The sequence below is a fragment of the Rana temporaria genome, chromosome 12, assembly GCF_905171775.1.
Source record: "Rana temporaria chromosome 12, aRanTem1.1, whole genome shotgun sequence".
NCBI lineage: Eukaryota > Metazoa > Chordata > Amphibia > Anura > Ranidae > Rana > Rana temporaria.
The window spans coordinates 26,583,864-26,610,606 of record NC_053500.1 but is presented as its reverse complement, the minus strand read 5'-3'; the positions used below and the strand labels follow the sequence as shown (position 1 = coordinate 26,610,606).

Genomic DNA, 26,743 nt, shown 5'->3' with positions numbered 1-26,743 from the left:
CCTAGATACGCCACTGGGAACGCCCTACCAACCACCATCTGATTGGAGTTGGACCACTTGGCCTTCAGGAGAAGGATTAAAACCCATCTCTTCTGAGGTCAAAAGGAATTCACGGAGTGGATAGAGCGGCCAGAGGCGATTCGGGTTGCATGTGCTGCGCTATATAAGTTTTTCACCCACTCACTCAGAGCATAAAAAGCCCTTTTGCAGCACAAGAGGTAAGCATATTGTTATAGGGTTAGACCTGTTAACCTATGACATACTAAGAAGGGATATCCAAACAGAGGAGTAAAAGCTTGAAGCCATGCACGTTTGGATGCCAGTTAAGAGTCAAAGTGATAAGATAGAAAAAAAAATTGCAAATAAAGATATAGGACTAGCTTACATGGTGAATGTCGATATCAACAGTGCTTCACAGAGTTCTTTAATAAAAGTTTTTATGTACTGTAGATTTCTAAAAACCCAAATACCAGGAGAGACAGAGATATACGGAATGAAGCTATCCAAAAAAACAGTACAATGTACATTTAGTAGAAAGTGTGTGGGAGAAACAGAGGAAGGAGGGAGATGGATGCAGAGAAAACGGGGATGTTAGGTGAGGAGGGGGAGAGATAAGAGAAGAGAAGAAAGTGCATTGATACAGCAAAGGAGATCTTAACACACAAAAGAGCAGTTAAAGGGAGGGGAGAGGAGAGTTGGACTCTATCCAGCAAAGAAAATGTGTAGGAGAAACAGAGGGAAGACAGGGAAGGCTCTGTACAGTTAGGAAGAGACTAAGGGATTCCCCCACATGAGAGATCCCCACCCTCTAGGTTAGGAGAGCAAACAGCTGATGTCCCTGCCTTTGCTGACTGTCACAATACTGCTCTCCCTCTGCAGTGCGGGGATGTTTGGCTGTGTAATCTCTGGAAGGGACGCCAGGGGCTACAAAGGACTCGAAGACCTGCAGATGAGCTGGGGGTGAACTCACCCCGAACAAAACAGGACATTACTGCCAGCAAGAGGGTGAGACATTAACAAATACTAAAGGGACGAGAGGGGGGGGAATGGGCATATTCCACATCTCAATCACTCTGTTCAAGGCTATTTTATTAATGCTTGCTTTAAAAAAGAAAGCTACAAACCATGCTTTGACAGCTTAGCACCTGCAATATACATAATGTTAGGATTAAAGTAAACAGGGTGCTTCTTCATTTTTGAGAATTATTAAAGGAGTCAATATTGAAAAACCCAAAATGTATTATAGGATTAAACTACAAGGGTTGTAACTTGAGGCAGGTTGAAGAATCCATGGATTCTCTCAATGATTCTTGGGTATGAATAGAAGTAATTATATGTGGTTCTTTTTTTTGCAATAATTTTTTAGAAGAAAGATAAAAATGACCACACCAAACATTTTCTTTCTTTCTCTCCTTACGCGTTCTATCTGATGCAGTCATAGCATAAGTAAAATAAGGATGCACAGGCAGATTGACAGTGACAAACATGTTCTGTTCTTTAGCAGAAGTAACTGGTCAGGGAGAGACAGGTGGGCAGGCAAAAGAATCAGAGAAAAAAAAGTGCTATTAGTCTGTGGAAAAATCTAAAACTGTTAAACCCACATCCATTACAAACAGCTGTCAGACTAGCAAGGGAATCACACTAAACAATGACCCCACCAGTGAATTTAGGTATTCTCATAAGACCTTTTGACTCACAAAGATGTCAAGGACAGAAGAGATTCCTCATGATTTTGCTTCCCACCAAAGAGACATCCTGAAGGTCTCTCAAATTGAAACTGAAGAAATCACATAACGTTTCTCTTGATATTTAATTATTTAAATGATATATTTATATTTTTATTTTTGATTATATTTAGTGGATACAGTACAGGTATTTAATTCACTTTATTTTTTTACAGCACTAACATATTCTGCAACACTTTATTAATTCACTATTCACATTAATGTATATCTAATACATATAATGTATATCTAAAGAGCTGCATAAATTGACGGCGCTATAGAAGTATCTTAAATATCTACAATCTAATGTCAATATCTCTGACAAACTACGCACATTATGGCCAAACTTGCTGGTTAACCTAAAATTGTAAGAAACCAGAGCAGTAGGACTTCAAGGCTAAAGTGTAATGCCGCGTACACACGACCGTTATTCATGTCATTGAAAAAAACAATGTTTTTCTTGACGTAATTCCTCTCAAGCCTGCCTTGCATACACACGATCGTGAAAAAAAATGCTTGAGCAAAGCGTGGTGACGTACAACATGTACGACGGCACTATAAAGGGGAAGTTCTATTCGAATGGCGCCACCCTTTGGGCTGCTTATGCTAATTTCCCCGTCGCATAACTTGCTTCTGAGCACGTGCGTTTTTTCCCCCTCGTTAAAGCGTACACACGACCGTTTTTCACGACGTGAAAAACGGCGAGAAAAAATAGAGCAGGTTCTAAATTTTTAACGCCCATTTTTCTTGCCGTTTTTCATAATCAATTTAAAAAATGTATTTTTCTCGTCATGAAAAATGGTCGTGTGTGCATTAGAGTCCTAAGCCAATCACTTAGCATGTAAGACAAGAAAAAAACAACAACAACCCACTAAACAATACATTATAACTTTTTGTATTGATCTTCATTTCTGAACCATGCAGTTTTTGAGATATTGCCCTCTACTACCCTTTCATCTTATAGCAAGGCACTTACATAACATACAGCAGTGAAGTTATAATTAAATAACTGATGGCCGACTCTTAGTCTGCATGGTTAATCTTTGATTGAATCAATCAATGGCAAAGCCAACAAAAATATACTACAAATACACAATCAACGCTCTTGGATTTTACTGAACATTAATCCATGATCTATACAAACATCTGGTCCAAACCTCTAATTTAATAGTAAATACGGGTAAGATGAATTACCCCCAGTCTTCAGGAACGGGGCATCCCTCTCGCTTAAATATTGGATTTATATCATGGATGATATAGGAGTTGGAGTGAAACTACCATGCATAGGAAAGAACACTCAAGATTCAGGCCCCGTACACACGTCCGAGAAACTCAACGGGCAAAACACATCGTTTTGCTCGTCGAGTTCCTTGTGAAGCCGCCGAGGATCTCGGCGAGCCAAGTTTCCTCATTGACTAACGAGGAAATAGAGAACATGTTCTCTATTTGGCCCGACGAGATCCTCGTCAGTTTCCTCGGCCAAAAGTGTACAGATGACCGGGTTTCTCGGCAGAATACGGCTCCGATCGAGTTTCTGGCTGAATTCTGCCGAGAAACTCGGTTGTGTGTACGGGGCCTCAGGGAAATCTCAGTACAGGAGTATCCAAGGGACAAAAGAATACAGTGAGTGAATCCAGCACTAAATAAGTACACCAATTTGAATATTTTTATTATAATACATTTTTGGATAGATTATGCTCTTCATACAAAAATGTAAATAACAAAAAAAAAACATTGCATTAATGTTATTTCAATATGTAAAATTGCACATAATTTTCTCCTTAAATAACCTGACCTATGTATGCATTTTATGTAAATAAACTAATTTCAAGCAAAAGGGGCATTTTTTTTTTTAACCTATAAATGGACTAAGCTTCCATCATGATGAAGTTGGTGTTCACTGATGCACTGATATCTTAGGGCTGTAAACATAAATAGAAGTTTTAGACTCTTTTTATTTTCCTCTCTAGGTTTTATTCTTCCTTACGATAAGAACCGTTCAAAGAGTGATCACTGGATAGAGGTGGCTGGAAGAGAGAACACTGGGATCATACCTTGGGAAAGAAGGAGCAGAGGGAGGGAGAGGCAGGAAAGGAGGAGGAGGAGGGAGAGAAAGAGTGCAGAGAGAAAGGCAGGGATAGAGGATGCAGAGGTACAGTACAGAGATGCACAAGAGAAATGAAAGAAAACCTGATGTGGGAAGGTTTTGCCAAATGTAGCAGAGGAGCAGAAGAAAGAAAAATAGCAAAAAAAGAAGCTGGAGAGCAGTACAAAATCAACAGAGAATGGGAGATAGAGGGTAAAGGAACCAAAGAAGAAGAGAAAAAAGATCACACATAAATTGGGGATTGGAGAGAACAAGATACACAGTAAGAAGGAAAGCAACTCACAGGAAGAATGTAGAATATTAAGATGCAAAATGTGGAAAAGGGAGATAACTGATCCTTGAAAAGCTGACCTCACCTGTCTTTTTCTGCCTTGTCCAACTATTGTTCAATCAACCTTCTTCATATCATATCTGGAGACCCATCCGCTTAAACCACGACAGCTCTTCATTCCTTGCTCACCTGCTTATTTTCGAAGGTTTGTGTGCTCTGTATTTCCTTGTAGTTTGAATCAGGAAAAGTCTGTTCTAAATGGGTGAGAAATACTTTCTGTAAAATCGAGTCTTACTCACACACTCGGCTACGTTTTTAGAGGCAATAAAGCACTGCGATATAACTTGTGTCACCGGACTTTTTGGGTTTTCTCTATTGGTGAACATTGTTAAATTCCTAAGAATAGAATGCTGCTATCAAAATCTCCATTGCTACTATTTGTGCAGGTAAGACAACATTTAGTATTTATTTTAGTTTCTGGCTCTGATCTGTACCACCTACCTTTAGTTGTGGAATGGATTTTGTTTATAAGAAAGGATTTATTTGGAAATAGAGGAACTGTAAGGCGATAACACATGTTGGTTGAGGTCTACTGTCAAAGTCAACTGCTCTAAGACCTAAGACCAAAGTCAACTGCTCTAAGACCTTCTGCTTAACTGTGGATGTTTGCATTTGGAATTATCCCACTAAGAGAACCTAACTAGAAAACCTTTGTGTCTTTCTGAGGAATATCCAAAAATGGAGGGGGGGGGGGGATTCATAAAAAAGCATCTAATACAAACTTTGTCTCAAACCGAGCACAGCTAATCGTCTATTACATTTTCTAAGCTGTGAAACAAATTACTGTATTTATTGGCGTATAACACTCACTTTTTTACCCTGAAAATAGAGGGTAAACTGTGCCTGCGTGTTATACGCAGGGGGCTGCGGAAAGTTTTTTTCATTAAAATTCCCTCTTAAAGTTAGGGTGCGTGTTATACGCCTGCACGTGTTATACGCCGATAAATACTGGTAAATATAGAGGCTGAATGGCTGTTATGGACAAGAGTTCTAGTTGCGATGGAACTTGTCTCAGGTACTTTTTATTGATTCACCACAATACAGGAATGTAAAACATTTAGCAATAGCTTAAAAAGGTATGCCATAAACAATAATATTATAAAAAGGCAACTCAACTATATGGATGGGATTGCGAGTATGTATGTAGTAAACAAGTAGTAAACTCCTGATGAAGACTAGGCGAAAGAAAGAAAGGAATAAATAAATGTGTTATAATAATTAAGTTTCCTAATTGATATATAGGAGAAGAAGCATTTATTTAAAGTAATGAATTTTGTATAACTGTGAACTTTTGTATAAAAATGTATAAAAACTAAATTGAAATCTAATATATATGATCAGTGACCTATGATGAACACAGAAACTTATTTTGAGACAGTCGGTACAAAGTTTATTCTGACATAATGTTCTTTGCGTATTTCAATTTTATTAAAGATGCGTTCCTCCTTTTGCTAAACTTCCCGTCACACCATGTAACTCCTCCCTATAACCTACACATTGTTCCATATCCTCACAACTCCTCCCGTCACTCCATTCTCTCGCTACTACTACTTTTCATTTAATGGCAATAGATAAATTATATAATATGTTGCAACAGTACAGCAGCTACACTTTACGTTATTACAGGTTGATAAATGAATGAGTTATAAACCACAGCCAACACTCAATATCGGAAATATAATATGGTAGGGTAAAGATGTATCCAATTTTTTTTCCTATATTGTGTGAACCTCATTTTTAAACTCCCTGGTAAATAATGGACAATGGTTCTACATAATAAAGCAAGTTTTGATGCTGTTAATCACATACCTGAGCCATTCTCCCAACGTTTACGTTTTATCTTGCTTGGTGGTTAATGGGTAGTTTAAGATGCAGCTTCATTTAACGAAAGCAATTACTTAGTATTGTGATTCGATCTCCCACAAACCAGCAATTTCGTAATTGTGAGTCGATCTTCCACAAACTAGCAATTAATCGCTACTGCTAGTTTCAATGTGTATAGTTGTATTTGGGTCCAAATTATTTTTTGTACATAAGCTACCTGTTGCTTGTTTACTAGTTGGCTTATCATCTTTTTTTTTTTTTACTGCTACATATGAAATCCATCTGTTTTGTACTTTATATAAAGTGACTAAATCCAATACAAATGTTTACAATTAAAAAAATCCACTGATGAAAGTGGATGGATCCAAGGCTGTAGATGAAAAAGAAGTGCCTGGAGTGTAATTTGTCTATTATTTTCTTGGTATCTGATTTGCTGAACATCATATAATACAAAGTGGTAATTTGTGTAGATTTGAACTACACATGGTACATGCTGAAAATGCTACTTTGGTATCTTCTGTGTGGTCTGCTGATTTAGAGATCCTATGTGTACAGGTCCAGTGTCTTTCACAAATGACTTGCAGCATTGCCACTGATGTTTCATGCTCTACTTACCTGTTAAGACAACACTATGCTTCATTAGCTATGGCTAACAGTAGAAACTGGTGGCAGTGCAGGTATTCATAGCTGTGTTATGGACAGAAGAGTTCATCACGTTACTAGTGAACTGATTTACTATCTTTACTGTATGATGGCAATTGGTGCATACCAATAGTGATACACAACAGTGTATTTGTTATATTTTGCATTATTGCCCAGTGTAAAGACCTAGTACAGTTTTTTTATATATATATATATATATATATATATATATATATATATATATATATATATAATCTTTGTGCCAGTTGCTAAGGAAAACCACAACATTAGTGTATAAAATAGCCAATGATTAATGCCTAATGCGCTTAAAAATGTATTTTTATTTATCATTAAGACACTGATTTCCCAGAAATTAAGGACAGACATGTTTACCTGCTCTTCAATGCATTTGTTAACTGCATGTTGTACGCTACACAAAGGGGGTTATTTACTAAAACTTTTTGGTACAAAATCCAGTGCAGCTCTGCATAGAAACAATCAGCTTCCAGGTTTTATTGTCCAAGCTTAATTGAACAAGCTGAAGTTAGAAGCTGATTGGCTACCATGCCCATCTGCACCAGATTATGGGTGCACCAGTCCTAATAAATCTACCCCACAGTGACCAATGATGGCTAATTGATGTAATCTGTGAATAGATATATAATATGGGTATCTTTCACGTAGGGTTGCCTTTTGCTTGAAGTAAACCTGTCACAAACTTGGGCAATTCAAACAGAGCATATGATAAAAATGCATACGCAGGGACCACTCTCTGTGGAAACCACATTTAAACTGTCCAGTAGATCCAGACATACCAGGTGTATAGATAGTTGAATGTATATGAAAATCTTGACTTTCCCTCTTCCCATTGGCCTCCAAAGCCTCTCTATTGATTATTGAGCCTTAGTGAGGAGATTTATCCTCACTTCCTGTCAGGACAGGATGTGATGGAAATCTCTCCAAAAGAGGCACAGACATAAACAAAAACATGCTTTTAGTAGCATGAGAAAGTACAGACGATCCCGGGTTACGAACAAGTTAGGGACTGTAGGTTTGTTCTTAATTCGAATTTGTTTGTAAGTCAGGAATTATGCATTTTTAAGTGCAACTCCAATCTGTGCAGTGATGTGGGATGTTCTGGGCGCTTCTATGTGTGCAGTTGTGTTATTTGGGGCTCTTGTGGTCATGCAGTACAGCACTGTGGGATGTGTCCGGTGCCGCAAGACGGCTGCTTGGGGGTATCCTGGACCAGTGTGGAGCACAAGCGGCCGGCAGTGACGTCACACCACCTCCGTTCGTAAGTAGGAGTTGTTCGTAACTCGGGGACTGCCTCTATAAGGACTTCTGGCAATGTTTTTATTGCTGTCTATGCTTTCATATATTGGTGACAACCACAGCGACAGGAAGTAAGATTTAAAAAAACTCCCAAAGGGGATAAAAGAAGAAAAAAAGTTGACATAAATGTTAACTCTTCCTCACTATATGTAAAACAAAAAACTAAATGACTGGAATTAGGCTTCAAAGTTATGCATCAAGTTCTAGTGGCATCCCAAAGAGATTTTGCTGTCAGGTAGTCTTTTTCGGAAGTGAAAAAAGATTTTTATCAGCTAAAAGAGTAATTAACTACATGCCGACCAGCCGCCGCAGTTCTACGGCGGCAGGTTGGCTCTCCTGCGCGAGAGCCCGTAGCTTGACGTCGCCTCGCAAAGCGGCCACTACGGGCGCGTGCGCGCCCCCCGCTCGCTCCTGACTCCCGCACGCGTGCCAGGCGGTTGCGATCACCGCCAGGCACCCGCGATCGCTCGTTACAGAGCGAGAACCAGGAGCTGTGTGTGTAAACACACAGCTCCTGGTCCTGTCAGGGGAGAAATGCCTGACCGTCTGTTCATACAATGTATGAACAGCGATCAGTCATTTCCCCTAGTGAGTCCACCCCCCCTACAGTTAGAACACACCCAGGAACATACTTAACCCCTTCCCTGCCCCCTAGTGTTAACCCCTTCCCTGACAGTGGCATTTTTATAGTAATCAATGCATTTTTATAGCACTGATCGCTATAAAAATGCCAATGGTCCCAAAAATGTGTCAAAAGTGTCCGAAGTGTCCGCCGTAATGTCGCAGTACCGAAAAAAAAACGCTGATCGCCACCATTACTAGTAAAAAAAAATATTAATAAAAATGCCATAAAAATACCCCCTATTTTGTAAACGCTATAACTTTTGCGCAAACCAATCAATAATCGCTTATTGCGATTCTTTTTTACGAAAAATATGTAGAAGAATACGTATCGGCCTAAACTGAGGAAAATAATGTTTTTTTATATATTTTTGGGGGATATTTATTATAGCAAAAAGTAAAAAATATTCATTTTTTTCAAAATTGACACTCTATTTTTGTTTATAGCGCAAAAAATAAAAACTGCAAAGGTGATCAAATACCACCAAAAGAAATCTCTATTTGTGGGGGAAAAAGGACGCCAATTTTGTTTGGGAGCCACGTCGCACGACCGCGCAATTGTCAGTTAAAGCGACCAGCAATATGGTCCGGGGGTTAAGTGGTTAGTTGATTGATTGAATACACAATATATATATTAAAAAATATTATTGTGATTTGATGCTTATGCACCTACTAAATTACACATTCTGATGTTCCTTTCCATGAAATGAGCAGGATTCCTTTTCTGTAATACAAATGACAAGCATATTTTTTTTCCAGGCATAACTCTCAGTGCTATGTGGCTAAATCTTTAGTCTTACACCCCAAGAGTCTGAAATCAGAGCAAAGAGTTGGTAATCCCTTGCACGCATCAGATGCGTCTAACTCCTCTTTGCATGAATAGCGGCAGTTGGTTATTTTGAAACTGTAATCCTTAGATTATGTCTCCCTACTGAGAATATGGAAATAGAGCACACGTAGATGAAGCATGTAGATGCATTTAAAAACTTCCCAGCAGCTGGAAATGTTAAAATGCATTTTCATAATAAACACATCACATGTATACTGGATAGAACATTCCAGACTTCACTAATTAATTACCCACAGCTAGTGGGAACATTGTGGTTTCTCTGCCGGGGCCATATTTAAAATGTAATTAAAGATATCTAGGATACTAATGTCCCTCAGTCCAGCGATGCAGGGGAACGAAGCCCCGCTCCTCCCCCCCATCCTCTTCGTCACTGTGGGTGCCCGAATGTGTCTTCACAGCCGGGCATGCACTGCGCATGTGCGAGCCGCGCTGTGCACTGTGACTGGCTGGGCAATCATCTGGAACTTGTGACGCGTCCCAGATGACTGCCGAGAGGGAGGGGGGAGAGATGAACTTCCTTCCCGCGCCGCAGAGCCTAAGGAGGAAGTGGGAGCTGGAACCCTTTAAAAAAAGAGGATTTCTGCCCCCCCCTCAAAAAAATGACATGCCAAATGTGGCATGTCAGGGGGTCACCTTCACTTAGAGCAGAAGTTAAATTTTTGGGTGGAACTCCATTTTAAGTTGTGCTATAAATCAAAATAGTGCACCGCTTTGCAAATTTTACCCCAAATGATAAATATTTACCAATGAATATAAAATTTGAAATAATCAAAATATATAAGTCATGCCATGTAAATGAGATATTAACACTTTGATGTACACACAAACACAAACAATCGATCATACACATGACAATCAGTGAGCAATCACATTGTGCTTAAAGTGGAAGTAAACCCTCCTATTGGTTTCAGCCAAGGAAGCTGCCATCTTTGCCTCTGCTTAATCTACAACTGCCATGATGCTGCATATGTGATCATTTATGACACCAGCAATTGGATGGTTTGACAGTCTAGCTGAGAACACAACCAATGGAAGGGTTACATTCCCGGCATGTGCCGTAAATGTAACTGTTATTTTAAATATTTAAATGGGTGGGTATACTTCCGCTTTAAACCAGTCTAATACAATATAAGTGAAACTCTTGTGCAAACAAAGACTGTACAAATTGCAATAAGATGATGTTCGCCTCTCAAAGATCTTAAACACATGCATCCAAAACCAAGCGAGATGGGGTTCATCGCTCCAGGGAAATCCCAAGTGCAGTTGTGGATAAGTCCAGGTGGGTGTGGGTGCTGGCAATGCACTAGGCAATGGAAAGTAGCAAAAGTCATGTGTACGAGGCCTGAGGGTTAGGAGCATTTCATGTTTACTGTTCCTGGTTTTGGATGCATTGGAAAGTAGCAAAAGACGGATGGACGGCCGCGCACCAAGGAACCATGGCCATGAATAAGCACTAACTAAGTGTGAAACGCGTCGGCTGTTTTTGATTCCTGCTGTGTATTTGCGGTGTTTGCTTATGTTCCTTCAATAAAGACAACTCAAGAGTTCTTTGGTGTGCGGCCGTCCATCCGTCTTTTGCTACTTTCCAATGCATCCAAAACCAGGAACAGTAAACATGAAATGCTCCTAACCATCAGGCATCGTACACATGACCGAGAATCTCGTCGTAAAAGAAACGTTGTTTTTCTCAAAGGGGTTCTGGTGAGGCTTGACGAGAATCTTGTCAAGCTTTCCTTGCATACACACTGTCAAGACAAAATCTCGTCGTTCTCTAACCCGGTGACATACAACACGTACGAGGGCACTATAAAGGGGAAGTTCGATTCCACTGGCGCCACCCTTGGGGCTACTTTTGCTAATCTCATGTTGCTGCGTGTTAGTAAAAGTTTGGTGAGAGACGATTCGCGCTTTTCAGTCTGTTACGAATGTGCTATCTCCATTACGAATGCTACTTTTACCAAAGGTGCGCTCCCGTCTCATACTTTATTCTGAGCATGCGCGCGTTTCTAAGCATACACACGAACGTGTTTCTGGTCGTAAACCAGCCCCGACGAGAAACACGATGAGAAAATTGAGACTCCGACGAGAAAAAAGAGAACATGTTCGCTTTTTTTCTCGTCGAGCTCCACGTCAGTTTTCTCGACGAAAAACATACACACGACCGTTTTTCCCACCAAAAATTATCTGCCAGCATTTTTCTTGATGGATTTTGCCGAGAAAAAACGGTTGTGTGTACGAGGCCTCAGACTATAGAGTGGTCAACATCGCTTGTAAAGTTAATCCACAATGTGCTGATGGAACCAGAACCTCAGCTCAAATGGAGACAGGAACAGAAAGAGCCAAGACACATGTGGGTTGATTTACTAAAACTAGAGAGTGCAAAATCTGGTGCAGCTGTGCATGGTAGCCAATCAGCTTCTAACTTCAGCTTGTTCTATTAAGCTTTGACCAAAAAAAAAATGGAAGAACGAGATGGGGCATAGGCAGTTCACCTGCTCAGGCGGGCACAGTTGCCTATGCCCCATCTCGTTCTACAGAGCATATATAAGTATGCCAGTCATCTCCTCCCATTAGATCTGATGAAAATGCGGAAGCATTAAAACGCGTCATCACTACAAGCCCCTGTCTGACGTCACTTCCTGTCGCCGAGAGCCGTGTGCGCTCCAGGCTGAAACGCACGCCGCCGAACAGGTACTTCCGGGATTCGCTGTTCCTGCAGTGCTCTGCCTCGCTTCTTTCCTGGACAGCAACCAACAATATCTTCACCAGAGAAGCCACCATCATCAGCTGACTATCCTTCTTATGAGCGCATTTTGTACTACTTTTTAGTGAGTAGCCATTTGGCTGTTTTAATGAATTAATAAATTCCATATTATCAGACATACTGCACTTAGTAGGCGCATTTTTTCTATTTCTTTTTGCTATTACAGAGTCTTGCTTCACTCTCCAAAGTGCTGCCATGGTGTATATGTCATTTTGAACTGTTTATATACGAACTTTAAATATTGGGACTTTCATTACCATCCTTTTTATTATTATCCAGTTACTGGTCTTTTTGTTTCCCTTCCTCCCCTTCCCTTTTTATAACAATTTATTTATCCACTTATTGTGGTATTGTGGTTCAAATCTCCCTCTTTTGCGCCGTCATTGTGTTTGTTTTTTCATGTTCATATATATAGTATGCTTATAATACACAAACATGTATGGCTATGAGGAACCATGGAAAAATTCAGACTGTGTCTACAGAAGTTGGAAAGTAACTTCAGAGGCAGTGTCCGCTCCTTCGTCCTGACAAAATCAACCCAATCATTCATCAAGCATCCACTGGTCATGGGTATCTAAAATTTAACCTGTGCTTTGTCAATGAAGGGCAGAGAAGCAGGTTCATTTATATGCCCCCTTCCAAGGAGCTCATCCTTCATTTGCTCCCCTATTGTTCCATTCTACGAGTTTCTTAATTTGTAACTTACATAGAGCTATGAACTTTCTCCATGTGGCAGTGCTAGCGCTTGGTGATTGGCTCAGCGCTGTCACATGGAGTGAGTCACATGCTCCTTCACAACCTTACATGCTCTGTATTTTCTTTGCTTTTGGCAGCAGAAGATTTAGGAAAACGAACAGGTGAGTAAGTGCAGTTGGCAAGGGTATGAGGGATTAATGTGAACCTGTTGTTTTAAAGTGAGCACAGATTTCATTTACAGAGAAACTAATATGCGAGTATACTGAGCACACGTAGCTGTTTATCTCCCAGTTTGCCATCCTCCAGTGATGACAACTCCATGCTCTCCATTAACACTCCGTCATCTTCCCCACTATTCCTTCTGCATCCGGTACTTTCTTCGGTCACAGTCTGTCCAGAGATATTGCAACGCAACTCCTACAAATGCATAGTGGAATTAAATAATGTGACGGGAGTCCCTTTTGGGCATAGGATGACTGAGAACTGATATCTCGGATTACATGAGATGGGACATTAATGATAATTCATGTATTGCAGGAGATCTGGGAATATTAGTTTGATTTCATGCTGACCCCCAACCGGTCAATAAGAGTGTCTACTTCAATGCTTAACCTAGGCTGTTGAGATGCTAACTAAGTACGTCTGCTCCTAAGACCTTTCATTGTGTGAAGATGCTATTGATGATAGATATGTGTTGTGAGTTAGCAGTCTAAAGGTCAGACGTCTGACTTAAGGAATGTGTATTATGAAGTAGGTGAGAACAGCTTGGCGGAGCCATGCTGTCTGGATAATGTTTAGTAATTAGCCCATCTGAAGGTGTATTGAAGCCCCATTGTGTGATGTGTGGGTGGAGAGTTCCTTTGTTCCTTTGATTACTGTAACATGCTTGTAACTGCATAAAAAGCTGAGAAGGAACCATTAAAGTTCATTCATTTGACTCAGAACACAGAGCGTATGTCTCGTAATTCTGGGGGAACTCTTATGGAATGGATCGGGTCTGCTGGATGGTTGGAGTGTCGGAAGCTGTCTTGCGTTGGAGGAATGGAAGATCGTGAACGGTGTTAACCCCTGTTCGTTACAAATAATATTGACCGCACTCATTTCACACTAGGCATCTTACAGATGCCAAACTTCTCTAGGGCAGTGGTTCTCAACTCCTGTTCTCAGGACCCACTAACAGGCCAGATTTTGAGTATTACCTTGGGGAGATGCAGACTAGAATACTGCAATCACTGAGCAGCAAATGATATCACCTGTGATGTATTTCAGTTATCTTGCAAACCTGGCCTGTTAGTGCATCCTTAGGACAGGAGTTGAGAACCACTGTCTTAGGAGGAAAGGTAAATACGTTTTTAGTAGAGCAAAACAAAGTTTCTCATACCAAAAACCTATACCTAGTATAATCTAGTTCTGCTTTCAAAAAGATGGTGGAGCGTGGATGGGTGAAGCGGAGGGGGAGTCACATGCAGAGGTCCGAGCTGAAGAGGGGTGAAAGTAAGATGTGGATGGTAGATGCAGAGGTAAGCAGCTGTGGAAGAAGGCTGAACTCTGCGCTCTGTGTGTGGCGCACCCCTAAACTCTGCTCTCTGTATGTAGCCTAACCCTTGAACTCTGCACTATGTACATAGCACACCCCCAAACTCTGCATGTAGTGCATCCCTAAACTCTGTATTATGTACCAAGCGCACGCCCGGAACTCTGCACGTAGCGCCCCCCCCTGGGGGGCGGTTTTGGGGGGTTGTGGTTGAGTTCCTGCACCTATTTTCTGAGAAAAAAAATCCTGCATATATTACACAAAGTGGTTATTAAAAAACAAGACTAGAAAATAGCAATCACTTTGCACACAGTATTTAGCAAAGACTCGTGTTTTACCACTACATTTCTTTTATATCTTTTTATTCTTTTTTCGAATGACAAATATAAAGAGAAACACAGCGTAAGCAATCAATGTGGAAAAAATATTTGAAGTAAAGCAATATATTTAAAGCCTGTAGATTGTTAGGAACATGCCCATTGGGTTCCGAAGAAATGTAACAGAGGCATTTTTCTCATATTCACATCCTTTTCTCATCTAGTGTGTATGATCTCATGCCAATTATTTTCTTGGAAACGCTACATGCAACAGAAAATGTAAACTAGGCCATTAACATCAATATTTTTTTGCTCCACCTTTTCTGTAGAATTTCTCATAATAGTTAAAGGTGAAACTGTGCCAGTGGTTGCTTAACATCCTAAAGTTGGTTATATAGCATTACCATAAACGTTACCATAGCTAAATGTCAACTGAGATCAGACTGTTCAAGATTCAAAGCGAAAATTTATGAGCTACTGTACATATAGCAAATACCTACATTGTGGCACTTCCTCTGTATCTCTTAGCTGTCTCGACATATAAAAAGCTCAGTTTGTAGGGGGAGGCCCAGCCCGGGGCACAGGATGATCCCATTAGGGGTGCTCAGGACGGGTAGGCCCCCTAGACCAACGGTTCCCTTAGCCAGTGTTCCTACTTCCCTTGTTAACCCACTAGCCAGGGGTAAGGACTTCATCTTCTACCAGACAACCCTCCGTGGCGACCCGAAACACCGGCTGTGATCGTGTTGCCGATACCTTATTGTTTTATTCACACCTTTTACTGCTGTTACGCATCTTTCCTTATGTCATGCCGATATTACCGTATGTCATGCCTACTTGTTGATTTGAAAAATAAAAACCTATTGAAAGTAAAAAAAAACACATGTTCAACATGTTAATGTGGTTTGAGGTTTAATCATTTAAATGGGATGATAGTGCACATTAATGAATAAAAAATTGGGCCTCCACATTGTTTGGCAATGCTCTGCACCACAATACATAGTAGACATGTGTACACTGAAATATTTTGTTTTTCCGAATTTTGGTTTAGTCTGGAAAATAAATGTATTTAGTTACTCCCGAAATTAGTTTTTATTAATTTTGTTTCGTAAAAAATGAAAAATTCGAATTACCGTATTTATTGGCATATAACACGCACCCCAATTTTAGGAGGGAATTTTAAGGAAAAAATTTAATTTTAACCACTTCCCATCCCGGCAATTGTAAATTGATGGCCACGAGGTGGCTCTACAATGCCGGGAGGACGTCATATGACGTCCTCGGGCCTCCTGGCCACTGGGGGGCGCACGCATGCCGCCGGCAGCGCGTGTCCCTGCCGCGTCACTCAGGTGCCGATGTGCGTGACTGGCGGCCGCGATGTCCGCCCAGTACCCGCGATCGGCAGTTACAGAGCCATGGACGTGGATCTCTGTGTGTAAACATTGTGACGTGCCGATACGTGTCGGGATTGGAGCACTAGACCCAGCACTCTGACGGCAGGCAGCTCACAAGTGTCACCGATCATATAGCTGAAGTATATGTGAGTGTTTTTTACCGTTCTTTACCAATAAATGTGCACCATTTTTTATGGGATTACGCAATGTGCTTCCTTTCCTTTTTTCCTTGACCATACTGCCACCCTTCGAGTACGCTTTGCTGTACACTGGGAGTAGGACAGATCTAAGGGGAACATAAGGATTTTTGCGAGCTCTGCGCTCGTGGGGACAAGCCTGCTATTCATTGTTCCATGTGAGTGCAGTAGTGTGTTTGCCATCTGGGTCTACTTTGGGGTAATAGAGTTAAACTATATACATCCCTTTTCTTTCCACATGGTATCATCCGAGAGTGATTCCCCTGCCCGCATATGAGCTCATCGCAGTATCTGCTGTGTTACATGAGGTGCTATAAGCATTAAAGCATTAAAACAGCTTTGAGGTAAGCTGCTTGGCCACCACTGGAAGTGTGTGCACTTTTGGAGTTTTTTACCCCCCAACACGTGTGATGGTTTCCTGGATTCACCACTCAGAGAATCTCTCTATATCTGCTGGGCATTTAGTCTAGCTGGTGTAAGAGTTAAATTAGATACTCACTGGTTTAGGTTTCCTACCATCTGGCTGATTATATTATCGGATGTGTATCCCTTGAGAATTTTCAGGTCTTTAGATCTACAGCTGTGAGGTAAACTGCAAAGAAGCTCCTCATTTCTCAACACTTGGTTTTTTGGGACCACCACTCAGAGACTTTCCTATATATATTTATTTATTTATTATATTATTATATATAATATATTTTTGCACGTATTCTATGCTGACTTTGTTTGGCTCTTACATGTAAAGCATGTTACAGTTACAAATTACTTGTCTGAAAAAGTAAACTCAGTTACTACATTGGCAAAGTAATTAGTTACTCGGCAAAGTAACTGAGATTTTTTTTTGGTATGGACTACAAGCTTGAGCTTATTGTATCTGAACAGTCCATAAAGGAACCCTATAATTCATGAAAGATACAGGCTAATATTGGTGAATTATCCCCTCAAAAATATTACTTTGCCTAAGGCCTTAGGCCTGGTGTGGCGAAATATGAACTTTGTGCTGCTACTGGCTGAGCTGACTGACTGCTGATATTGCTTGTAAAGCTTAAAAGACTCCAATTATCTGTCGATAAATATATAACAGGCTGTTATATAGACAGCCACAGTGCAGCATGTTTACTAGATCCAGATCAGCTACCAAAAACCATGCATTTTAAACATGGGCGTAATGGCTGGGTTCACACTTGTCCGACAAACGCTTCGACATTGGGAGCTCATGTCGCATGACGTGTGAAAATCAATGTTTCCCTATGGGAACCGCCTTAACTGGTCCGACACAAGTCGGTCCGACTTTGAAAATGTTCCCTGTACTACTTTGGTCCGACTTTGGTCCGACTGCAGCCCATTGAATATCATTGAAGGCGGATCAAAGTAGGAGCCATGTCCTTACCATCCGACTTTTGACATCCGACATGTGATTACAGCAGCAGTAAAAAGGAATTTATCTCACTCTGGGAATGTTTTGATTGGTCAAAGAACAAGTTAGACTATCACAAAGTTGAATCAAAGAAGTATCCTGTTCATGAAAGTCGGATGGATGTAGGATCAATGTAGGACCTGTGGCAGAGCAAAGTAGGATGAAAGTCGTGTAGTATAGTGTAAACCCAGCCTTGGGGTTGCCACCTCATCCCTTTAAAATCCAACACATGTTAGTTAAGTACAGGCATACCCCACTTTTAAGTACACAACGGGACCAGAGCATGTATGTAAAACAAAAATGTACTTAAAGTGAAGCAATACCTTTTTTCACTTCTAGGCTGTAGTGGGGGTGCCAGGGGCTTTAGTGGGGGCATCAGGGGAACACTCACATGTAAATAAGCTCATCTGATGCAATCCATCCCCCGGACATCGCGCTGTGCACAAAGGACAGTGCTATTGAGAGGCTTGATGGCATTCTGTGGCTGACAGGGAAGCCTGAAAAAACACTGAGGGGATGTGATGTCACCGGAGGTGGGGAGGCAGCCAGGATACAGAAAGAGCACACTGGAACTGGGCAGGCTAAGTGCTCAGAACTTCAGTTCCGTCTAATGCGGGTGCACGGCGCGGGAATATTTGTACTTGTGAGACACTTTACGTACACTCTCGGGTATGTCCGTACCCGCGAGTGTACGTAAAGTGAGTGTCCGTAAAGCGGGGTATGCCTGTACTGTGGTTGATTAAGGTGGTAATTAAACTCCCTTGGTGCCTTATCTGTATTAAATTAGCCTCAGAACATGTGTAATTCATATGTGTTCGGGTTTAAAGGGATGAGGTGGCAACTTTAGCAATGAGAACTGGCCTTTACTTAGACTGCATTCTGACATCCATGGGTGAAACAGCCAAAGAGTTCAAATTTAAGGTTCACCACAGCGTTGCTACTAAATGTCAGTTTTCATCTGTAAAGCTCCTGTGTATATAAAGTTGAGCATATTTATTTTAGCTTTTCATCCCTGCTCCTGACAGGCAACTTTTGCTCTTCCCCAGCAGTCCTCAAAACTGACGAACACCTTTATTACATCCAGACAGAAGGAGACAGCTGCTGGTGTGTACTGACAATCACCACAAATACGGCTCTTTTTTTGGATTCAACACATTGTTTCTAACTCTGCTCACATAAACTCCTATGACAAGGCGGCTATAAAACAAGGCACTTGGTCAAACAATCCCAGTTTTAAAGAAGACAAATCCACAATGTAATATTGTGGCGGGTGTTCAAGGGGTTAAATGTGTGTTCCCTAAGTGTGTTATAACTGTGTGGGGATGGGAGTGACTAGGAGAGGAGACATATAATTTTTCCTGCAAAAAAAGGGAGTGGATTCAGCGCCAACTTAAATACTACTAAAAAAATATATATTAAATTTAAAGCTGCTCCTCTGAGTTAAAGTGTGAACTGTAATATATTGAAGGTGTGGTAGAGGGCGCTCTCCTATAATGTTAAACTACCAAAATTCAACTTATTGTTGGATACATATCAATAATACAAATATATAACCATGCATATATAATAATTACTGTGGAAAAACAAGTGAAAAATAGTGCACAATTTCTAGTGCAATAAATACAATAAATAAAAGTCCCGATATTGGAGTTGTAAGTGGTCCAATGATAGTTCTTCCAAACAACTTGACGTGCAATTTGCTTAAGGTGATATTATTTCTCCTCCACCAAACATTATACTCTGTCTTCACCAGGGGTGGACTGACAACTCATGGGGCCCCCGGGCAATAGAAGATTATGGGGCCCCCGGGCTTACAGGTGGCCACCACGCCAGGAGGCAGTGCAGAGGCAGGGCAGCTAAAATCTCAGGATTTTCACATCAAAAGCATGTCGGTTTCGGACATATAAGGGACAGATGTAAAAAAAAAAACACAGATTTTTACATACATCCCTGGTTTTATTGAGCCTGGCAACCCTGATGGGGCCCCCTAGTGGCATGGGGCCCTCGGGCAGTGCCCGAGAGTCCCTATGGTCAGTCCGTCCCTGGTCTTTACCCAAAGTGCTCAGAAGTAAAATGCGCTCACCAAAAGTACCTGACTTCTTTAATGAAATAGAAAGTCAGACATAGCGTTGACAGGATTGTGCCTGTACACATACAGTGGGGATCGAAAGTTTGGGCACCCCAGGTAAAAATTTGTATTAATGTGCATAACGAAGCCAAGGAAAGATGGAAAAATCTCCACAAGGCATCGAATTACAGATTAGACATTCTTATAATATGTCAAAAAAAAATTGATTTTATTTCCATCATTTACACTTTCAAAATTACAGAAGACAAAAAAATGGCGCCTGAAAAAGTTTGGGCACCCTGCAGAGTTAATATCTTGTACTGCCCCCTTTGGCAAGTATCACAGCTTGTAAACGCTTTTTGTAGCCAGCCAAGAGTCTTTCAATTCTTGTTTGAGGTATCTTTGCCCATTCTTCCTTAAAGAAGTCTTCCAGCTCTTTGAGATTTCTGGGCTGTCTGTCACGCACTGCTCTTTTAAGATCTATCCATAGATTTTCAATTATGTTGAGGTCAGGAGATTGTGAAGGCCATGGCAAAACCTTCAGTTTACACCTCTTGATGTAATCCCCCGTGGATTTTAAGGTGTGTTTAGGATCATTATCCATTTGTAGAAGCCATCCTCTCTTTAATTTCAGCTTTTTCACAGATGGCATCAAGTTACCATCCAAAATTTGCTGAAATTTTATTGAATCAATTTTTCCTTCTACTTGTGAAATGTTTCCTGTGCCACTGGCTGCAATACAACCCCAAAGCATGATTGATCCACCCCCATGCTTAACAGTTGGACAGAGGGTTTTTTCATTAAATTCTGTGCCCTTTCCTCTCCAAACCTACCTTTGCTCATTCCGGCCAAAAAGTTCTATTTTAACCTCATCGGTCCACAGAACTTGTTTCCAAAATGCATCAGGCTTGTCTATATGTTCATTTGCAAAGTTCAAACGCTGATTTTTGTGGTGAGGACATAGAAGAGGTTTTCTTCTGATGACTCTTCCATGAAGACCATTTTTGTACAAGTATCTCTTTATAGTGGAATAGTGTACCACAACTCCAGTGTCTGCCAGATCTTTCTGGAGGGATCGTGCAGTCAAACGTGGGTTTTGAATTGCTTTTCTCACAATCCTGCGAGCTGTTCTGTCTGATATTTTTCTTGGTCTTCCAGATCTTGCTTTAACTTCCACTGTTCCTGATGACTGCCATTTCTTAATTACATTCCAAACAGAGGATATTGACATCTGAAAACGCTTTGCTATCTTCTTATAGCTTTCTCCAGCTTTGTGAGCGTCAACTATTTTCAGTTTCAGCTTTCTAGACAACTGCTTAGAAGAACCCATGGTGCTGATTGTTGGGGCAAGGTCAGATGAGTCTGGGCATTTAAAACCTTTGAGATTGACATCACCTGGTCTTCCCAGAAGATGATTGAGAACAATACATGACACTGGCAGGTCTCAGCTTTGCAAAGGGGGCAGTGCATGCTATAAATTCTGCAGGGTGCCCAAAATTTTGCAGGCGCCATTTTTTTGTTTTCTGTAATGTTGAAAGTGTAAATGATGTAAATAAAATCTAACTTCTTTTTAACATATTATAAAAAATGTTTAATCTGTAATTTGATGCCTTTTGGAGATTTTTCCATCTTTCGTTGGCTTCGTTATGCACATTAATACAAATTTTTACCTGGGGTGCCCAAACTTTCGATCCCCACTGTACTCGTTTGACAGGGAAATTCCTTATTGCCTCACTCCTGGAGTTCAGGTTAGATAAAAAAAAGCAAACAGAAAAGCCCATAGCATAATACTGTTTTATTTTAAAAAAAATGGATAAAAAATGCCAAGTAGCTTCTTACATTATAATGTGCCTCCCGGCACTGGGGCTGCAGATTTGTCACCAATAAGTCTTGCGGTGCCGCTATGCTCTTGCCTCCGTGGCGGCGTGTGTTCCACCGGACCCTGCTAGCTCCTCAAGCGCTGGAGATGGAGTGGGCAGACATGTGACTAGGTACCACCGCCGACTTACGTTTCATTGGTTTACGTCTTTAGGGGGCCAACGAAACGTATGTTGGCGGTGGTACGTGGTCACGTGTCTGCCCACACCATCTCCTACGGGTCACGTGTCTGCCCACCTACCATGGGTCAACCGATACAAGAAAAAAAATTGTATTCCAAATGTGTGAAAGTACTTTTATAATTACAGCTCTTTAGGGAGAACATTGTACATTTTTACTATGGACATGGTGTAATGGAGAAAACGGACAAGTCCAACCATTGCCTCGAAAGGCCTGGTTAAATATATACAAAGTTTAGATGCTTTCCGTCAAGGGATACTGGTCCCTTTTTGCATTGATTTGCACAACTGTCTAACAGAACATAAATTCAATCTATTAGACCAAGAGTGCAATAAAACAGTCTCCCTCCCTTTAAATGTAATCACATCAAGAATGCATATATGCTAGATACAGAGGACATATGGAGACAGTCAACGATCTGCAAACATGCACAAGTGTGAAAAGGATAATATATACAATATAAAACTGGATTTCAAAAGAAAGCCCAGTGAGTATGAAACCGTAATGAGGCCAGTGAATATAACCTTTCAATGAACTATTGGGAAATAACATGGAGATTGAGATTGACTCAGCACAACCATGATTATTACTATCTCAGAGGGCAACACTCCACCTCTATAGTCTATTAAAAGTAAGATTACTACAGTGAGATTTATTTGTCAATTTTTTTCAACATGCATATTGAATAAAAGAGTCAGGTGAACTTCTACTGGATAGGCACAATTTAGGTTTGCATATTCTGAAACCTTTTTTTTTTAATTTAGCACCATCAAAATAAATAGTTAAATGTTTTTTCCCAACCTTCTGAAATTTAATTAGATTTGTAATGTAAATTGTAGCACAATCAAAAAAATAAATAAATAAAGGAAGCTTGATATGCCCACCCTCAGAAATTAAATTTAGTTTTTCATGTCATTTTGTAGCAATCTGCAGATAAAAGAAACATATTTTAAGGCATTTTCTCTGATCTCTGAAATGAGAGCAGTCAACCCACATTTTATAATTCTTTAGCGAAGTCTGCAACCTAGGGCATCTCATTACTTGTAAGAAATTACATCCCGTCAGAAACCTTAAACATGGAGGACTGTACCCGCAATTGAAACCGGTATAGAAGAAACATATAAAATGAACATTTGGAAACCCCTGAATATGTTCTTTTTTGCTGCTTTTTCAGCTAATGTTATTGCTCTAGATTAGGGGTCTCCAAACTTTCTGAACAAAGGGCCAGTTTATTGTCCTTTAGATTTTAGGAGGGGTGGACTTTGTCCAGTGTGATAAAAAATAATGCCCCATTGTTTGTTTCAATGAGAGAAATTGCGCCCTATTATTGGTGTAAGTGGGTCGAATTGTGCCCCATCTTGGGCACCATCGTTGGTGTCATTGAGAGGAATTGTGCCCCATGATTTATGTCATTGGGCACCATTGTTGGTGTTATTGGGAGAAATTTTGCCCCATTGTTGCCATCATTGCTGTCACCGGAAGGAAATATGCCCCCTTCATTGGTGTCAGTGGGGGGTATTTTGCCCCATTGTTGGTATCAGTGGATCAAATAGTGTCCAAATGGGCAGATAAAAACAAGAAAAAGGTCACATCTGGCCCCTGGGCCGCAGTTTGGAGACCCCTGCTCTAGATCAGTGTTTTTCAACATTTTTACAGCCATGGCGCCCTTGAAAAGTATTTTCTCAAAGAACCCCAGTCTAAGCCCCAGTTAACACCACTTTTGAAATAGCGCTACATAGGTGCAACTTCAAAGCCGCCAGCCAGTTCGATTTCACGTGCAGCTTCCCAACATCTGTGTGACTTTATGCGCTGATGTCAATGCACATAAAATCGACAAAAATAGCGCAGGAAACTTTTCAAAATCGATGCAAGTCAGAGTTGCACCAATTGGAACGGTTCCATAGCCAAAAATATGGTGCAATTTTTTTATTATTATTGTACACGATTTATATAGCGACTTTGTCATGCGACTTTGATCTGTCACATCACAGGACAATTCGTACTGGTGTGAATGGGGGCTAAAGCTCAGTTTACATTACTGTGTGTCGAGGGGCACACACAAAATCACACGTGCTCCCCGACACACTGACACATGGGTCTCTTTTGAGGGGAGCAGCAGTGCTTGCCCTATTATCAACGAGTCCTAAAAAAAGGCAGCTCTGAGCATACTGGATTAGGGGTCAGGATTAAAAGTAATGTTCATACACGCATATAAATATGCACAATTCACAACTCCTTACGCACAATGCCCGGGACATACAGCTTCCACACACTCCGGTAAAGTACACCCCCAACCCCAATCCTCCAACCAAAATTTACTCCAAATCCCCAAAACCAGATACAAGTCCAAAGGAGAAAGAAGATTTGCTGTCCTGGGCCCTTGACTTTGGAACACTTTGCCAACCTCCCTTCAGTTGGAGGAGAACCACTTGGCCTTTAGGAGAAAGATCAAAACCCACCTCTTCTGAGCTCAAGGGAGAAGTGGTCGAACAAGTGCCCAGAGGCGATTCAGTTCGCATGTGTAGCGCCATATACATTTTTCACTCACTCACTCACTTGCGCGCTTCCCCGCTATGTATTTTGTGGTCCGCTTGCCTATCTGCGGGCCCAGGGCCGGTATAGCAGATGCTGCCATGTAGAGGGGAGGGAGGGGATGTGTGTCTGCTCTCCTCCCCATCTTTTTCCCGTGCATGACATCACTTCCTGGTCCCCGTTGACATTTTCCCGACCCATGAAGGCTGAAAAAGAATGTAAAGCAGTGCGATCTTCAGGGAATTACATTCAGTGAAACAGAGGAGACAAACAGGGCCTTTTAGACCCTAAACGCCTCATTAAGGAGAACCTGTCACCAAAAAATTATGATTAAAAAAAGAAAAAAAAATGTTTTTAATTGTAAAAGATTAGTTACACCCAAGGACATAAAATCTCAATTAAAAATGTGTGCCCATATAATTAGTATGGTAAACAGATCTCTGTGTATTTCATCTGTGTACTTAGCTGTTTGCCTGAGATTCAGCTTTATTTTTTTGCACCTACATTAATTAAATCAGAGAAGACCACCTGTCTGCTGTTTTGAGGACGGCTGCAAATGCAATGTGTGCTATCTGCATTCCCAGACTCTTATATTTTACTGTAAACACTAAACATTTACTAGCAAGGCTTTCTCATCTATTGTTTCATTTTAGGTGACCTACACATTGCTGATCCCTGCACTGTATGTTTATATTGTGATTGTAATGTAATGCCCTGCAGAAAATGCTGCTGCTATATACCGTATTTATCGGGGTATTGCACGCTCTGGCGTATAGCGCGCACCCCTAAAGTGGACCCGCATTCCTGTAAAAAAAACATTTTAGTACTTACAGTTTTGGTGTCTTGCGCGGCGTCCATCGGCGGCCTCTTTGGGTCCGGCGTCCATCTGCGGCTTCGGGGGTGTCCTCCTCATCGGGTCCAGGGTCCTTCTGTGGTGTCCTTCCCGCTCGATCCCCACTTCCCGCGCTGAGTTTGAACCACTGCGCCGGCATATACCGATAAATACGGTATACAAAATAATGATAATCAAAGTAGGGGTTAAATATTCAGCCAGGTATTTGTGGCCTTCTCTGCCTCCTTCCAACCTGGGCTTAGCTCTCCTAACTTAGAACCTCTAAGGAATATTCTTGCAAGGTGATGGATTTGCTGCCTAATCAAAAAGGACTGCCTTCTTCTAATTAGCCGCCCCAATAAATGAGAAAACAGAAGAGAGGAATCCTCACCTTTGCTTCTTGAGCATTTAGGCACATAATCAGTGCTTCTCCATTAATCGCTTTTATGTCAGGTGAGTCTACCTACATCAAAGTCCCTCACTGTACAACAGGGGCGGACTGACAACTCATGGGGCCCCCAGGCAATAGGAGATCATGGACCCCCCAAGTTTAAAGATAGCTCCCGTCATACCCTCCGCGCTCCTTTTCTGTACATACTGCCCACTTTCATACCCTCCACACTCATCTCCTGTACATACCGTCCACTGTAATACCCTTCACACTATGACCGTGGGCAGAGGAGAGTCAATCGTCTTCTCCATAGCTGACAGGACGGGCTATGTGACGGCGCTGACCAATTAGAATGCTCCAAAACTTCCCTCCTGATGAGGGACATTTTTCACATTCAGCTCAGGGGATTAGAAAATAAATTAAAATTTACCCTTTAAAGTAAAGTCCCGCCTCCCCAGCAAAAAACTAAAAGTCACCAGATACACATAATGTATTCCAGGACCACTTACCTGTCCTGGAATCCAGCGATGTCGGCACCCCAGCCAATGTTTCCATTGGCACGTGGGTGCTGCCGTCGCCATTGCCTGTAATGGAAACCGCATGGGTGAAGTGTGCTGCGCTTTCTGACTAGCCGGGGGCGGAACTTCCGAGTGATCCTGCCATATCGAAGTGGGGACAGGTACCTGTCAAAAACATTTAACTGCTCCCCCCGAAAGGTGCCAAATGTGGCACTGGAGGGGGGGGGACAGATAAGTGGAGCTTCCACTTTTGGGTGGAACTCTGCTTTAATGAAACTAATATGGGGAGTTTCTATGCTTTTCTTGGTAGGATATAGACTAACTGTACCTTCATAAGGTCTGATAGCTCAGGTTGTTACGTTGTTATTATTGTCAACGTCTATATTCTATACCTGGGATACGGCTACATGTGTAATGTCTAGAACATGCGTTTACTAATGCGTTTTCCTAATGTTCGCATGATAAGGATATAAATAGATAATGTTGATTGAGAACGTTTAGTTCCACTTTAAAGATTTTAGCTAACTTCATGCAGATTCTTGCCTGCTTCTGTACCTCTGGAAACAGGACATTGCAGTGATTTGTTTAGAC

At 41.2% G+C, this 26,743-nt stretch overlaps 1 protein-coding gene across 1 annotated transcript in view; it reads left to right on the top strand.

Moving 5' to 3' along the window:
• The first annotated feature begins 660 nt into the window (after positions 1-660).
• CRHR1 (corticotropin releasing hormone receptor 1) overlaps positions 661-26,743 on the top strand; it is a 176,038-nt gene continuing 149,955 nt past the window's right edge. The window contains exons 1-2 of the mRNA XM_040329804.1: positions 661-1,005; positions 3,695-4,548. Coding sequence (XP_040185738.1) covers positions 4,510-4,548 — 39 coding nt within the window. The 5' untranslated portion in view covers positions 661-1,005; positions 3,695-4,509. The remainder of the gene's footprint in view (positions 1,006-3,694; positions 4,549-26,743) is intronic.